Below are 15,347 nucleotides of genomic sequence, written 5' to 3' on the forward strand. Positions count from 1 at the left end.
CTGGGCCACGCGAGTCTATGGAGATGTGCTGCAGACTCCTCTAAGGCAAAGAATTCTGAGGTTACCAGGAACATTTCCCAGGACTTGTCATTTAGCAATGACTGACAGGCAGCTGTGGATGTAGCCCCGTGGTAAGGTGCTTTCCTAGCTCGCACAAGACTCTGGGTTCAATCCCCAGCATCATCAGAAAAAGTGGATTCCTGCTTATATGAGAGTTATTAAATATGTTCCGACAGTTTGGTCTTTACTCTTTCTCAAAGTAAGCATCCATTAAGGTAGAGGAAGGGAGAGTTATGTTTTTATTTTAATGGGAAAGATGGTTCAGCAACTAATAGCTCTGAGTTCAGGTCCTAGCACCCATATAAAAGCCAGGTGTGCCTACAGAGCTGCCAGTAAGGACAACTCCATGGGGCGTGGGGGCAGAAGGATCACTGCGCTGGCTGTCCATAAACCTAACTGTAGGTTCAGTGAGAGACCTTGTCTTGGAGAGGAAAGTGTCACAGAACAATTAACCAGGACACTCAAAGTCTGCCTCTGGCCTCCTAACATGTACGTATGTATACATGCTTAATACGCATATCCATACACACATATTGAATAAATAAAAAACAAGTAAGTAAAAGTGATTCAGGAAGTTAAAGTATAAGAACATGATAGAATATTACACCCATTAAAAAGAGCTGTATAAAGGTAATCATGGGATTATAATGAGAAAAAAAAATGTGGATAATGAAACCTAGGTTCACTCTCTGATTTCAACCGATGGCAGTAATTCTGCCAAAATGGTGATGCTGTGTTGGATATCAAGACACAAAGATACTTTTCTTTGATTTACAGGTTTTAAAAAATAATGTAATTTTATTTTTACATAATAGGAAAATGTATGGGATTTCTATTTATAAGTTTTAATTATATGTGAAGCATAGGTTTATTTTAAAACAGAAAACAACCAAGGAGGAAACAAAGCAAGAAATGTTTTGAGGAGCGCTCTTGCCAGCCTGACTTCCCCTCCCCTCAGAAGAGGCCACTATTTCAGGCTGTTGTCTATAATTCCTTTGGCATTTTCAGACCTAGACATACAATAGATCTGTGTGTGTAGTATTCATAATATGATCTACATATTCCTAACATAAATAGCATCGTGACATGCATAGCTTTTAATCAATGCTTATGGAACAATTTGGACATCTTTAGTTGCTGATCTGTAAAAATGGAACTAATACTTTCTTGTGGCTATATAGCACTCCACAGGTTGATTCAGATCTTCAGTGTTCACTGACATTTCATTATTTTTGTTCCTATTTTTGTGCTATTGCAAACACATTAGCATTTTAAAGTTTTTTTTCTGCTAGTGGCAACCAATTTGACTATGTCAGTGTGTTCTTGCCTTGAAAAGTAATGCTATTAAACAGATATATATCCTCAACGTTACGTGGAAAGGACAGAAGGATAATTTATTCTGCTGTCCAGTTTTCCCAGCCTCAGCAACTGGGGGAGCATGCCCTTGAACTGGATAAGCAGTTTCTCTGAGTGCCCAACACCTCTGAATTACGTGTTTAGGATGATTTTCTATTGGGTAAAATTCGTAACTCTGCTACTGACAAGTGTCCTCACCAACATCCACGCAAATGCTGTACATTCAAAATTCATGATCTAGCCTTTGTATGTGTTTGTGTGTGCTGCAGAGTTGTAGGTGTGCTTGCATGCTCCATGAAGATGTGAAAGGGTCGAGTGAAAGAAAAGAAAAAGAATGAAACAGAGGACTGGGGGGTGACTCAGTGGGTAAAGTGTTTATGAATGAGGATTGGGGTTTAGGTTCCGAGGACCCATGGAAACGTCAAGTGGATATGGCTGTTTGACTGTAGTGCCCACATTTGAGAAATGGGGAGATGGGGGATTCTTGGAGCAAGCTACAATGCTAGGCTAGGTAAGTCATGGATTTCTGGATTTGGTGAGAGACCTTCCTTATTAAATAAAGTGGAGAGGGATGAAGGAAAATACAAACACAGTGACATCACCTTCTGGCCTCCATATGAACCTGTCCATACAGGTGTCCATATACACACAAACACACATACTCATATGTACACTATATATGCATACATACAAATGCAAAGCAAAAAAACTCAAATGTAATTCCATAAGCCATGTAATTTATATACATGTTTTTTAAAGGAAGAAATATTGATCAATTCCATCCCAAAGGACTAAAAACCAACTCCTATAGGAATTTGAAGCATAATTCAAAGCCCATTCAAAATAACTGGTATTTCTGTAACACTATGTGTTATGTCTTATATGAGACATTTCAAAGCCAGTACCCTAAAACGGAGGCCTGGAAAGAGAGCATCATTACCCAATTTTGAAGAGGCAGAAATGGAGGACAGAAGTAGTGAGAGGAACCTTTTCCTTTGTGTATGAAGTATCGCCACTGTCACTAGGATTTTCTACAAATTGTAATGAAATCAATTGGGAAAATAAAGACCCTTAAGCCCTCAAAGAGGGTGTGGTTTTGTAAGAGACTGTATTAGGGAAGTTCTGCATCACTGGGGCAAGTTGCCTGGCATAGTGGAGGAAGCTTCACTTTAGTCCATAATTTCCAAGTCCCTGCCATAGCCCATGGTCATGTGACCTATGAGACAGAATAACACAAAGGCAGAGATCCGACAGAGACCACTCACCATGATAAACAGGAAGGTGAGAAGTGGCCTGGACCCAGGCACTGTGAAAAACCTTCACAGGAATGCTCACTGAGGCCAACTTTTTTCAGAAGCCTGCATCTTCCACCTTTCACCTCCTCCCTAAAAGGCCAGCATGTAGCAGTTAGTGCTGGCTCTGTCTAATTCACACACTGCCAGCTGGTGACTAGGCCCTTCACACATAAGCCTCTGAGGAGCCTTGTCTACTCAAACCATCCCAGAATATATGAAGCCATGCTGGAGTAAGAAAGTAATCCTTTTGAGGTTTATTTCGTAGTTGAATGACCTATAAGCCATGGAAATAACACTTTTTTCCCAAAATTATGTTATCCAACTTTGAAGCCTGAGTGTGGTAATAAAAACTTAGCTGCCAATGCCGTGTTCCTGAGTCCCCTCTGTCATACATCCAGCTGAGATTTAACAGCCTCAGGGTCGCTGCTGCCTTCAGTGATGCTTCAGACTGGCCCCAGTGCACGGAGGAACATGTGAGGGAGCGTGAGAAGGACCATCTGTGGCAGAAGAGTGTGGCTGCTATCTGTGTGGAGGATCTAAGAGGCACCCATGACTTTCTAACATAGATATGATAGAACATCATAGCAGGAGATAGGATGGAAGTTTCGCAAATTCCACCTGTCAGAAAGCCCAGTAAAGGCGTAATTTGACTTTCTCTGTTTCTCCCAAAAGCGTGTCTGTGGGAAGGGGTGGGGTGTTGTTGAGGGAGCACTGTACTCACTGAATGGCAAAGCTTGGGTCTGTCTTATGAATTGAGAACTGGATTTAGAGGGAGTTCCTGAAAATTGGCAAAACATGCCTGTTACATAGGATTCTGTTTCCTTAGAAATTTTTACAAGACTGGAATCAAGTCCAAATGCCCAAGACCATGGAGGTGGGCAGTCTTAGCATCTAATGTGGGCTTTACTGGTGACTGCTGACAAGCATTCGAGCTATAAAAACTCTCCCAACATGGTTCTGTACAGCGGGAGCTGTTCCCCAACATCCCAGGTGTCTGTGATCTTCAGAAGTAAAGTAGCGCCAGGGTGGGAGCGGGGATAGTGCTCTGTGCTTGAGCGCTGCTTGCGGATCAACAGCATTTGGTTGCAGAGAGGCCTCAGTCTGACTTGGCCATCTCATGCTTTCTTTCTGTGCCAAGTTGTAGGAACAAAGACTCCAATGCTAGATGAAGCTGAGTGAAGGAAACAAAAGAAAGAAACGGAATCTGAGAAACTCAGTCAGGCTTTTTTCTTGTTTAGGGTATTTGATTGTTTGGACTTTTTTTTTAATTTGTCGTTTGTGAGCCTCATACATGTATTTGATATATTCTTGTCACAAACATCCCTATTCCCTCTCTTAGACTTGCCCCACCCCAACCTCCTACCAAAGCTCCATCTCTGCCATTTCGTTGTCTTTCTGTTTTGGCTTTGGTTTTGCTCTGGGTCACACTGTGCTGTAGCAGGGCCACTTGCTTGGGTATGAGTGTGGAGCTGCCCAGAGTAACTGTGCAGTGGCTTCATTGATGAAGACAATGATTTTGTCAGATCGCCTTGAGCTCCCCTGGATAGCGGGTCCCATGTGTCCATTCCCATGTGGGGCTGGATGTTTAAAGACTTGCTCTGTACAGACCCGATGTTAGACCTTCCTGAGAACTACAGCCACGTCATGCCCACAAAGAGCACTTCACAGCTCCTGTCTTGTTTTTTTTGTTTTTTTTTTTTTGGTTTTGTTTATAATATACTTCTACCACTGAGCTCTATCACTAGCTTGATAATTGTCAATTTAATGTGGTCTTATTGAATTGCCCAGCCTGGCCTTGAACTCACTCTGTAATCATCATAAGTTTTGAACTTGAAATCTTCCTGCCTCAGGCTCCCAGACGTCTTGGATGAGGGGCCTGACTGAAACATTTATCTTCTGTTTGTTTGCTGGGTAAAGCAAGAGATTTCTCTCTGAGCAGACAAAACAGTGCAGTTTAACAACAGATGGGCACAGCAGGGAGCTTTATTGCTGGCTGACTGTTACTGTCTGGGCAGTCACACGTCATAGCCTCTGGTCACCTCTAATAAAGCTATCTGAGGGGATTCCAAACATAAAATTGCCATTTCTTCCAACGTTTCAAGAGAACCAGGAATCCTACACTTTAGGTGAAATCTATATGTTGGCTATGAATACATGTTACTAACCAAAAGAAGAAAAAAAATGCTGATCGACTCAAAATAAACAAGCACACAGTACGTGTGCTCAGCGTATGAATAGCTGCTTTATTTGTCCTTTGAATGTTGCCTCCTGCTCTGTTTAATCTATGAGGTCTCTGTTTAGAAATGCAGGTTATTTTCCAAAACTTTATTGCATTCACTATAGTAAGGCTTGTACACCAGGGATCTTGTCCAGCGTTTTTCTAAAGCAGGCTAGCACACAACTCTGGCTAAGCTACAATTCAGGGAGGCAGGGAGTCTGATGTGATGCAACTCCCTGAAGACCCATCTCAGAGGGGTGGATCTCCATGTGCCTGCCTGGGCTTTGCTTCATTGCCTTGTTGGATGGGACCCTGGGAGGCTGGGAGGGGTAGGCTTTATCTGCTATTCCCTTTCTTTCTTTTGTAAGCCTCATTGTTCGGTTTAATGTCCCTGATGAAAATCTCAGAGTTTGTGAAGCCTGGGGACATACATAAACTGTCGCAGAAATTAAAATTGGGATCATTTTGTCCATCTTCCTGACAGTGCAGGCTTGTATTTCAAGCAAGGTTATCCCTGGGGTCTCTTTCAGGTACTGGAAGGAGCCACAGAAAGGAGAAGTCCATTTGCGTGTGATTTGCATACATTTACATAAGTCTACCTCAGGTCTGCAAGTCTGAGCAAGTCTGCACAGAGGTGACTTTCAAGGGCAGTCTCATTGCCTTCACTGGAAGATGGCAGTCCCTAAGAGGTCCTTCATTGCATGTAGAACATTTAGCATCTGGAGGGCACAAAGAAACCAAATCCTAGCCAGAAGGAAATAAGACCACTTGGAAAAACACTTTGTGCCTTCTAATTTTTACAATAATCTGAAATCCGTGTTCATGGAATATTTAGTATCAGTCAAATGTTTTTAAGAGTCTAGGTCTCATACTTGACAGCCTTACCTAGCTTTCCTCTCAATTCTAATGAGGGAGAATGATAGAGAAAGCAAAAGAAGAGAAAAGAAAGAGAGAGAGAAAGAATAGATGCAGATATAGTTAGTACCCATGCAGAAAATTTATCTGAGTGATGAATCACTAAGTGCCCCTAAGAGAAGGCAGGAGTGTGACATTGAGCATCATGTTTTGGAAAGGAATTGGAGACCCAGACTATACCTGGATACTTGAGAAAGATTTGAGAAGAGTTCTCCAAAAAATGGCCAGGAAATCTTTGGATGTCCAGTTAACCTGGGTGGTTTTATTCAGATTAAAAAGATCAACACTTTATGTCTTAGAGAGATGAAGGCATTGGTGCAAAATGAATGGACCTTGGTTAGATTATGATCTTCTAGACCAGCACAGTGAGGTTGTGCTTCTCCTGAGTCTGGAAAGAAGAGAGCTCTGAGCAGAGGAGCAGGGCAAGTGGTTGATTTCTTCTATAACTCTTTGGCCACTGTAAATAGATGGAGAGGGAAGGAGAATGAATGAGTCTTTTATTTTAAATTATTTAAAGATATTGATTTTTAATCATGTGTGTGTGTGTGCATGTGTGTGCGTGCGTGTGTGTCTGTAGCTGTGGGTGTGTAGGTAAGTGCATGTGAATGCAGATGCTTGCAGAGGTCAGAAGCGGGATCCAGAGGCCCCTGGAGCTGGAGTTATAGATGGTTATAGGCTTCCAAATGTGGATGCATGGGAGCTTTCTTTCAAGCAGTACACTGGCTTATCCCTCCAGCCCGAAGGGTAGTTTTTAATTATTGTTATTGCTTTCTTTTGCTTGGTATGACTTGTCTGTCAAGAAGTAGGTTGTAAAGAAGGACGGCACTGTCCCAAGTTTAATGGAACATTTTTTTAAAATGGATTGCATATGAGATATAATGGTAAGGTAGCAACTACCGAGCAGAATTTTGAATGACCAGTGGATGGAAGTGCCATTGACTGAAGGGGAAGATTGGATGAGAATCACGTTTCAGGGGAGAAGGGAGAGTTGAAGGTGGCATCCAGTTCAACAAGATTCAGAAAAGAAAAATATTCAAGCTCCCTGCTGGGGAGTGAGAAGCCTTGTTTAGAAGATGGGTCTGAGGTAAGAAGGGATGTGGCACAGTCATAAGGCCCAAATTTGACTTAAACAGTCTTTCATGTTCAGTCAGGTCTCATACACCTCAGTGTCCAAAATCAAGCAGTTACTGCCTCAGCTAGACCCAACTTCCTGAAGGTTATTCAACCTCTCAAAACAGCAGCACCTGCTAGGGTCCAGGTGTTCAAACATAGGGGCCTATAGGGACATGTCTCAGCCAAACCATAACAGCATTTAAAAATAAGCATTTCTATTTCTCAGGTCCATTTACTGAAAGGTATTAAGTGTTTGACCCTTGATCCAAGACACAAGGGCACATAGGGTCACACAGGGTGGAGCTTTTTTAGGAAAAATGCTTTCTTGGCTCACATGGAGTACTGAGTTCAATATCCAGAGCTTCACAAACGGGGTGTAGTATCCGAAACCTACAATCCCAGTGTTCACGAGAAAGAGGCAGGACGACCAGAAGTTCAAAGCCATCCTACTTTACATAATGAGTTCAAGTCCAGTCCTGGCTACATGAGATTCCTAGACTACTTAAGACTCTGTCTCAAAAACAATTCTACAAGTATTAATTTCCTTAGAGGTTTACTAGGAAAATCAGAAACAATGACAGGCTCTGAGGCATAATTGTTCTTTCCTGATATTGCAGAAACAAACAAACAAAACCAAACAGGTCTATAACGTGCTTTCCAGCTTATGGCTGTTCTTGTGTGTTGCCTTCTTGAGTGAAAATTTCTGAGGAATTAGGATATATTTCCACCAATAACATTTAGCAAGCCAGAGAGTGCTCTTAATAGCCTAGACAGGTGACTTGAAAGTTATCTTTGATATTTAACACTGACTAAGGCTTCCCCAACTCCTGAATGCATTGGAATGTATTCCACAGCAGATCCCTGCTAATGGATAAACTGCTGGTGTCTCCGTTATTCCCAAAAAACGCAGCTGTTGGAAGTCTTAGAGGTCACCATCAGGTAGGCTAATCATCAGAATGCTTTCCCTCAAAGAGTTCTGTTTATGCAAGCTTTGAAATGTCTGTGACATTAATGCAAGACAGCAAGTGATGGATTATCTAGCAATGTTCTATGAAGTAAGGCAAAAACTGAAATTACAATTGTGGATGCGCTGATCTGGTTGAGACTGAATTCTGTCTTCCTTGCAAGGTTCACCTGTAGTCGGTCAGAGGTATTCATTCCATTTATGTGCAATAGCAGAAAACCAAAAACATAGACCCCAGAGTTGGCAAGCAAGTTGGTGCATGACCTTACAGAGCCTTGAATGTTTCCAGTACAAACGAGTGCACTATCTCAATCTGTTGTCACTGTGGTTGCCTTGATGGGGAAGAAGTTCCTGTCTCAAGTGTGATGTAATCCTTCTGTGCTTGTTTTAAGGCTGGAAATTAAATCCAGTTGTGGGCGCCGTCTACAGCCCAGACTTCTATGCAGGTAAGGAACTTTGCTTTGCACGCCAAAGTCTTGCTTGGTCATTTCTAAATGTGCTTTGCCTGCCCCTACATCCTGGGTTTTGTAGCTTAATCCAAATGAGGAATCACATCCTAACAAGTTCCCAACAATTTCTTGGGGCAAAACCAAGAGTGTTTACAACTCTCCAGTGATTGTGAGGTAAGCAGGGGGCTCTGACTCTCATGACATTTCACATGGGTTCTCCCTAGGGAAGCGTTGGGGTTTTGTTCAGCAGTACACTGGACAGACGGGTGGTGGCTCCTTCCTGTTTTAATGCAGTGCCCCTTCTGTGCACCTGTTAGCTGTGCATTTCCATCAGAGTTGCTTTCCTCATTCCTAAGAAAGCAAAGGATCGAGTCAATCATTTCAGCCAAGTGCAAACTGGGAATTTTCAAGATAGTTTATGTGAAAGTTAGGAAGAAAAGCATGTCTTCGGTCTTTCTTTCTCCATGGATCAATTGGGCTTAGCATGGTCACTTCTCTTTACTTTGCTCCATGCATATGTCTGTCATCCCCTCTCCCCTGCCTGAGTACCAACTGCCTCTTAGTTGGGAAACCTACCCACTCAGACAACTCAGTGAACAAATCAGCGGGGGCGGGGTGGGGGGTGAGCCAGAAGCCTCCACAACTAAGATTCTTTACTTTGACATGGCAAGTTAACCTGCCACTGCATCTGAGGTTTTGTTACCAAGGCTTTCTTGAAAGTCCAGTGCCCTGGCAGACTTCCCTTATGTATGTGGGGAAAGAGCCTTCCTATGGCACGCCACTTGAACATCACACAATTGATAGTTTATCTTAGTGGTGAGGTAGATCTTGGTTCACTTCTTCCTGTTGCCCATTTTTCTGTAATTTTTCTGAGACTAAACATCACTACTAGAGGATCTGAAAAGATCAGAACTTAACTACTCTTATGCGCAAACCAAACTTGAATAAACTTGAGAAGGGGACAAACAAGAGCTGAGGTTTGTATTTCCGCTATGCAGGGTTTGCGGTCCTCTTCCTATGTGAGTTCAGATTAAGTTTAGGGATTGCTCCATCATGCAGCAGCTATGTTTGCTCTTATAGGGGAGGGCACATTTGAGTGTAAGACTCCTCAACAGTTCTACTGTGTACCCTACCTCCTGAGAGGATGCACTAGAAAGAGAGGAACGAGGATGAGGAACCAGACAGCCTAGACTCAAACTCTCTTCCCCTGTTTACCAGATATTGACTCTGGACAAGTTATTAAGCTCTCTGTACCTCAGTTTCTTCATCTCTCAAATGGGATTATAGCAGAAGTGCATATGAGCCTAATAGAATATAAGGTAGGTCTGTATGAAGCCCTCACTACTTACTCAGCATCATATAATGTTTGTTGAATAAAAATGAGCAAGTTAATATTTAAATTTTGTGTCATGGTGAGAGGAATGCATATTAATAACTGATACTCCTAAACCCTGAACACGTTGTTAGTCTCAAGTTGTTTTCAGTACTTGGAAAAGGACTTGTCTGTGAACTCTCAACATATCTACTTGGGTTATTAACTTCTGGTCTTAGGAGCAGGGCTATTTGTTCAGAAGCAAGGTGCACCATGGAAGGTATTGTGTTTTGGGGCTACATTTTCTCCAAAGCTGTAAAAGTACAAAATCTCCTCAAGGATCAGAGAAGATCTGGCTTCTACATACCTTCAGAGACAGCCAGGAATCTGCAGCAGCTGACCCAAGGCAGTGGCAGGCTCCCCAGCCTGTGAATGTTTGTGACATGTGCTTGTGTTCACATTATTCTGTCCAGAGAATTGGGGTCCAGTGCAAGAAGCAGAAAGTATTCTGTTGGGGAGTTTGTCACAGATGTGGGCATGATCTGAGAGCCCTGTGTAGTTTTCTCTTTCTAACGGTTATCCTTGCTCTACTGATCAGAAAAATGTCCAGTATCTCTTTTATTTGGGATTCCAGGCCGTAGTGAATGCCTGCTGGTGTTGAAGAACACAAAGACAGGCTTAGACTGACTTACATGTGCATGCATAAAGGAGTCTGCATTCCTTCAACAGCATCAAACTTAGTTGAAACTAGATCAAAGCCCAGGCTAGGCAGAGAGGTCCCCGGGATACAGAAGGGGAGCAGGTTTGGAGGGGTAGTGGGTACTCAATACTTTCTGTGGGCTGGCACTAGTCTACGCACACTCCAGACACGATTGTATTAAATCCTTGTTGCAGTTTTGCAAATTAAAACACAAAAGTATACAAAGGGTGTACATCTCCTTTAGGATTTCACAGAAAAGTGGGAGGTTTTTTTTGTTTGCTTGTTTTTCCAATCTCAGAGGCTGAATCCTTTGTGAGTGGATACCATGACTTTTTATATTTTATGAATATTAAGTCTACATTTCTGTGGCTGTGCCCAGTGGTCGTTGCACTGTCCAAACCAGAAAAGTGAGACAAGCCACCTTGTCTCTATTGCTGTAGCACCGCCACAGTTAGGTATGTCAATTGGTTGGGTGAGGACCGTAGTGAAGAAACCTGAGCGACCGATGATGTCGTTCCTATGAGGTTTGCTCACTAAATTAAGTCTTGGATTTTTTTGTTATTGTTGCTTTGTTTGTTTCTTTTTTCTTAGTAAGGAACCTGGCATAGACATATACGCCTGCATCTTAGCACTTTGGAGGCTGAGGCAGGAGAATTGCCTTGTGTCTGAGGGCTTACAAACTGAAACCCTGTTTCATAAAAAAAAAGGAAAGAAGGAAGGAAGGAAGGAAGGAAGGAAGGAAGGAAGGAAGGAAGGAAGGAAGAAGAAAAGAAAGAAAAGACAAGACAAGAAAAGTGAGGCCGAGATATTAGTTCAGTTGGCAAAACGCTGACTTCACACACGAGTGACCCATGTCTTCCAGCTGCATACCCGAGCTAGGAGTTTTACAAAGCATCTAAATGTCCTTAGCTACAGAACAAGTCTATATCTCTCTTGCAGTGTGGGGGGTGTCTTATACCAGAAATAAAGACCTTGTGGTTTGCTTGCTTTGGATTTCACAGGTCATCTCCATGTATGTCCAAGACGGAAAGCCAGACCCATTAGTCATTTCTCCGTCTAAGATGTGTTCATGACAGATTTCATGACACTCCCACGGCATAATTATTGATTTTCCTCAAGCTTATGCAGAATGAACCATCCAGCCTCCAATTGTCTCTCAAAATGGGCCATGGAAAGTTCACAGATTTTGTAAATTAAAATCAATATTTTCAATCTCTCCAAAAGGTAATTTTCCTAATTTAGTGGACTTTCCCCTAACATTTATTTTCTCTTTTAATTATAAAATGGCAAGTTATTGATTTTCCTATAGAACCTTCTGATGCCCCCCAGTGCATTTTTATTGCTGATGTCGGATGGGAATGGGGGTGGGGAGGGAGGGCACACTTCTTAATGAAGACCTTTAATTACTAGCTGAACAATATTAATTTGCTTTGATAGATTATGACATTTTCATGCACACACACACCACACACAACCCTGGGAAGCATTTAGAAAGCCATTTGAAAAGGTTTTTCATTTTGGAGGGTGTATTTTTTTTTTTTGGTTTCACCTCCAGTCATACTATGAGCTCTTTTAAATTCTTATTGAATCCAAGTGTGCTGAAGCAAATGTACATAAATCTGCATATTCTAGGAACAGATATAAATCTTTTCAAAGACAGGTGGGTGTTTTCATATAAAGCTAAGGAGCATTGATTATTTCCCCAAGTCTAATTATCTTTAGACCCTGTGAGGTTTATTCTCAAGACAAATGATTGATAAGTCAATTAAGGCACAGATGGGTCTTAACGATTTTGACCAATATATATGGCCACACCATCTTAGGGCTTAAATAAAATTTGGGGTGCTAATAGAAATGAGAAATGTGTGGGTATCTGCCCCTATCAGTATTCCTCAAGTTACTGGGTGTAATTAGATAGTGTATGTCTAAGAATCAGAATAAAGAAGACTTGTGAGGGATTCTTACCATATCCCTGACAAGAGAGAAGCCTATTTGCCTTTTCTAATAAAATATTTTGAGATTTGGGGAGATGGCTTAGCTGGTAAAGCACATGCCTTGCATGATGAAGACCTGAGTTCTGTCTTCAGAACTCAAGTTAAAAGTGAGGCATTCTGGCACATGCCTATCCTCTCAGCCTGGGGAGAGAGAAAAAGATGGGTTCCTGGAATCTCACAGCCAGTGACTCTAGTCTACTTCTCAAGCCCCCTGCCCCAGTCTTAGAAAACAAGGTAGCTAGTTCCTGAAGAGCAATACCTACCCTGTTATCTCTACATTACATGCACAGCACACTTTCATGTATGACACGTGTAAATCCACATGCACACGTCTAAGAAATTCTCACAGCTTGAAAATGTAGTGTTTTCTCTTTTTTTTAGAGATCATACCTATCCAGTAAAACGGTTGATTCAATATACCTTTAATATTCATAATAAGTGAAGCAAAATAAATAAGAAACAGAAGGCGATTCAATGTTGTCACAGCAGTACTGACAAATGGCGCTGTTCTGATCCTCAATTGCCAGTAAGATCCACAGGACAGAGCTTCCCCACGCTGTATATCATATCAGCCAGCTCATTTCTGTGATTAAATATTCCATCAGTGGGGCTAGAAGGTGGCAAAGCTTAACAAGATTCAGAAGATGTAGCACTTGAGCACACATAACTCACTCCTGGGTTTCGAGAACACCCAGCCTGCAAAGGGAAATTGCAATTTAGCTGCATTACTCCAGGAGACACAATCAATAGAGAAAGGAAAGGAACTTCTAGTGAATTGCAGATCAAAGATAGGGTTGTGTCTCAAAGATGAGAAAGATTACCATTAGAAAGAAAGGGGGAAAAATAAGGAGAGGTAGATTATGGCAAGTGGAAAGCTAAGATGATGGAGGAGGGGAAGGGAAGTGGCCCCGTGGGCAATCACTCTCATTAGCAATATTGTTGAAGGGAAGGACTCTAGGTTGAAACACCTAAAAGCATTTGTTACTTGTTCTGAAGTGGAGTGGGGGGGGGTAATAAGAAGGTTCTAAAAGAAAGGGCCTGATGAACTGCAGAGCCCCATCTGAAAGGAGAGCAGGTCTTAAAGCAAGCTGATGCCAAGGTCATGGGTAAGATCAGGGACAATAATGAGGGCAGGAGAACCTCACTGTCTCCACAGTAAGAAATGAATTTAAGAGATTAGTGTGATCACTGAAGTTGCCTCGACTGGCTATGTCCATATCAGGGAGCTGGGCCCTGCACCATATCACATGGGAACAGGAGATGGGGTAGTGGATTGAGATCTCAACGTGAAGCTTAAAAACAGAGAGTTGGGATAAAGCACTGTGTGATTGCTTATCTCAAGAGGGCAGGTGTATTTGACCTTGGATTACCTGTACAAGTGTGTGGGTTTTCTAGGAGTGTTTGGCCTCTGTGAGCTATGATTCATCTCAGAACTGGGTTAGACGAAGGTGGCATGGGACCCCTTTCCCACTTGCTCTTCATTGAGTATAGTACATTTAAAAGGATGACCTTTTATGTGCTTTAGCATGATTCTCTTTGTAGCTAGCTTTTCCCCTGCAATTTGAACGTTAGCATCTGCAAAATCTAAGACTGTTCAAAAGTCATGGTGTGAAGGTTAATATTTGATTGTCTATTTGACAAGAGAATTACCTCGAAAACAAGTGTCAGCACTTGCCTGTGAGGGTGTCTAGACTACAGTAATTGGGATGAAAGGATATTGGGGGCACCGTTCCATGTCCCACCGTTCCACTGTCCCAGACTGGATAAAGAGGAGAATGCAAGCTTATTATGTTTACTCATTGTGTTTTGCTGGCTAACTGTGGACCCATGTGTGCAGGTCCTGTCATGTCTTTCCCACCTTGATGGACTCTACCCTTGAACTGTGACCCAAATAACCCTTTCCTGTTAAGCTGCTTTTGTTCTGGGAATTTTATCAGCACACCATGAAAGGAAAATGGGCAAGCGTAGCTGTGTTCCCAGGCACATCTCTTTGTGTTTGAAGATTGTGCCCAGAGTACTTGTGTGATATAAACCGTGCAATTTAGTATACAACCTTAGCACCTTGCAATATGGTGGTGTATGTTTGCAGGTCTCCACTGCCGCTCCAAGCCCTCCAGGCTGTAAATATTTCAACATCCCTCATGGCAGGAATGTCTTGACATCCCCACCCGGAGGAAGGCTTGACTTAGATGCTGAATTTTGTCCTTAAAGAGAATGTTCTCGCCAGCAGTGACCTTTGGCTCTGGTTTGCTGTGTGTAATTTACACATCGGCTAAATTCAAATGCAACGCACTTCAGTGAGCTGGAACAGGGGCATCCAGATTTCTGTCCCCAAGCAGAGGATTTGCAGCTGGAAATGTTCCACTTCAGAGACCTTATCTTGTCCATCTGTTTACCTTTGCCTCCTCATTGGGATGAGACTCACTTTGCTTTCTGCCCCCCCCCCCATCTGTCTTAACAGATTTTACTCCATCCTGGCCCACATTTGGCCTTAATTTTTGATCTGCGTCCTCCCCTGGTCCACAGAGGGACCACAGCTCATCTTTGATGAAGCCTGTGGGAAGTTTTGATCTTCAGATAGGATCAGGACTTGCTGAGATGGTTAAAATAAATGCATTTCTTAAATAAATTTGCTCTTTTTCTGTTGCATGGGAAGTCTGTCAAGGCTTGCTCCTCCTCCGAAGGCAAGTGGAGGCAGGACATGTCTGGTATAAGAAGAGCTGTGTGGAGGCCACACAGAGAGAGTGCCTTTCAAGGATTTCGTTAGGGTTCCACTGTTTGATTAGGCTGCGCATGAATGCACAGAACTCCACTGGTGCGCCATAGCTGTGCTAGACTCATCATGGAATGACCAAAGAATGAGATCACTGCTAACTGAAAAAATGCCCCTGTTTGTTTCCATTAACTCATTCATCCTGCCCACATATATGTAGTGTGTGTCCAGTATCCTTTGTATGTGAGCCCAATGTGT

The 15,347-nt window shown here is 42.5% G+C and overlaps 1 protein-coding gene across 36 annotated transcripts in view; it reads left to right on the plus strand.

Annotated features, from left to right (window-relative positions):
* The window catches only part of Rbfox1 (RNA binding fox-1 homolog 1), a 1,977,377-nt gene that overhangs the window by 1,869,325 nt on the left and 92,705 nt on the right, over positions 1-15,347 (plus strand). For all 36 annotated transcript variants that reach the window (XM_085694597.2, XM_087910815.1, XM_085694591.2 and 33 more), the window contains one exon: positions 8,314-8,367. In XM_085694597.2, the coding sequence (XP_085550723.2) occupies positions 8,314-8,367 (54 nt within the window). The remainder of the gene's footprint in view (positions 1-8,313; positions 8,368-15,347) is intronic.

This window comes from Myodes glareolus, chromosome 9, assembly GCF_982192425.1.
Source record: "Myodes glareolus chromosome 9, mMyoGla1.1, whole genome shotgun sequence".
NCBI classification, from domain to species: domain Eukaryota; kingdom Metazoa; phylum Chordata; class Mammalia; order Rodentia; family Cricetidae; genus Myodes; species Myodes glareolus.